Source organism: Eurypyga helias, unplaced genomic scaffold (genome assembly GCF_000690775.1).
Source record: "Eurypyga helias isolate BGI_N326 unplaced genomic scaffold, ASM69077v1 Scaffold44213, whole genome shotgun sequence".
In the NCBI taxonomy this organism is placed as follows: domain Eukaryota; kingdom Metazoa; phylum Chordata; class Aves; order Eurypygiformes; family Eurypygidae; genus Eurypyga; species Eurypyga helias.
Window position 1 is genome coordinate 1 of NW_010243851.1, and position 1860 is coordinate 1860.

The following is a 1860-nucleotide window of genomic DNA, read 5'->3' on the forward strand; positions in this document are numbered from 1 at the left end:
GCCGCGCAGGTCGGGGAGGCACAGACGCGCTCACGCCATCGCTGCTCAACCGCACTTTTACTGCCAGCACCGCCGGGGTCCCGGCTCCAGCACCGAGCCCACGGCGTGCCCCGAGCCGAGCTGTGGGGAGCCTCAGGGCTCAGCAACACAAGAGCAGGGTCAGGACAACCGTCCCCCTCGAGTCCTGGGGACCCTCCAGGCTGGGCTCAGCGGGGGACCCTGCGTCTGGCAGCCCCCCGTGTCGCTTCCCGCTGCTGCTGTTTGCGCCGCTGGATGTCCCGGTAGGCCTGGATGACGCGTGCTCTCTCCTCCTCCACAATGCGCCGGCGAGCCATGGACACCGGCGCTGCCAGGGATGCCGGGGACGCCTGGCTTTGGCCCAGGCGAGACGTCAGGAGGAGCCGCTTCCGACCAGCCTGAGGGCAGAGACAGGATGGCTCAGGGAGGGGGACGGATGAAAAAGCCAGGACAGAGCTCCGAGGAACTATCACCAGGAGGTTGAGGCTGCTGCTGCCCTTCCAGGCCTGATTTCCAGCCCAAGGGAGGCGACGTTTCCAGCCCAGACCCGAGGGGATGAACGAGGGGCAGGAGGCACCGCCCCCCGCAGCTCACCTGCTCTGTGGGGCCCCAGCCCCTGGGCCGCGAGGTGATGGTGGGCGGCTGCGTAACCACTTCACCGAACGCCACCGTGTCTAAGGGAGAGGAACGGGTGCCGGCGTCAGGCAGGAGCTCCCCGGGACACGCCGCTCCACCTCCGCCCCAGCTATCCCCACGCTGGGAGGGCAGGGGATCATTCCAGCCACCCCACTGCACCAGACCCACCTTGGAACAGGCTCTTCTCCAGCATGGCTTCTTTCTTTTCCGCCTTCTTCTTCCGTGCTTTTTCCAGCTTCTTCTTCTGAAACCTGAAGAGCTGCGTTATGGCCAGGGCTTGGGACCGGACAGGGAGCAAGTGAGCTCCTACCCCATGGGATCCCTCCCCCCAGCTCCAGCCCAGCAGGTCTGTGGCTCCGGTCCCAGAGATTCCACACTGTGGAGGTGAAGCCCACAGCCCTCCACCCGCACCCTGAGTCGCTGGTGGATGCTGGACCTCCCCAGCAAAGCACCCACCACGTGCCCAGAACTGGGCTGGGGCACGGAGCTGGGCTCTCCCAGTCCAGCCCGGTGGCCACGGTGGCCCTCGCTCTCACTCTTTCTTCCTCTTGGACTTCTCCGGTGCCACCGCCTCCTTCTCAGGCTCCCGCTGCAGCTGGTTCTTGGTGAGGAACAGGACGCGCTGCACCTCCTGCTCCATGCGGCAGATGTAGGAGCGTTCCGACTCCCCCTTCCCTCTCCTGAACTTGGGCACGGGGATGTCTCCCTGAGCCCTGGCGCCCTTTGCCTTGGGCTGCTGCTTCTTCTCTAGGAGAGATGGATGGCATTAGGGCAGCAGTGACAACCTGGGGGTCCCCCCGCTGTGGCAGGGTAGGGATGGGACACCGCCGGGAGTAGCAGAACACCCCACAGCAGGATCCGGCTGCCTGCAGAGCCGCGTGCTCCTCGGCCAGGCCGCGGGCAGCCCAGCTCTGTGCCCCACCTGCCGCCTGCTTCTTCCTGGGGTCGGGGCGCTTCATGGCCTCACGGCTCTTCATCAGCTCCCGCAAGCGGAAGGGGATCTCCTGCTCGTCGGGATGCTTGGGCTTCATGTTGTCCACCTTCTTCTCCTTCCTGGGGGAGAAGGAACACGGTGTGAGGCCAGTCCCAAAGCGCTGGGACCCAGATGCGGTGAGACACTGGGACAGGGGTATGGCAGGACACAGGAGCAGTGGGATACAGCGACCCGAGAGCAGGCATGAAGGGACACGGGGACCCGGACATGGC

The 1860-nt window shown here is 66.0% G+C and overlaps 1 protein-coding gene across 1 annotated transcript; it reads right to left on the reverse strand.

Moving 5' to 3' along the window:
• Window positions 1-206: 206 nt before the first annotated feature.
• Window positions 207-1707, reverse strand: CCDC137 (coiled-coil domain containing 137; the record flags this gene model as incomplete). Its single annotated transcript, XM_010149563.1, has 5 exons — window positions 207-416; window positions 613-692; window positions 823-905; window positions 1191-1401; window positions 1577-1707. Coding segments are annotated over 5 exons (715 nt in total), but the record flags the coding sequence as incomplete, so codon positions are not given.
• Between the last annotated feature and the right edge of the window lie 153 nt (window positions 1708-1860).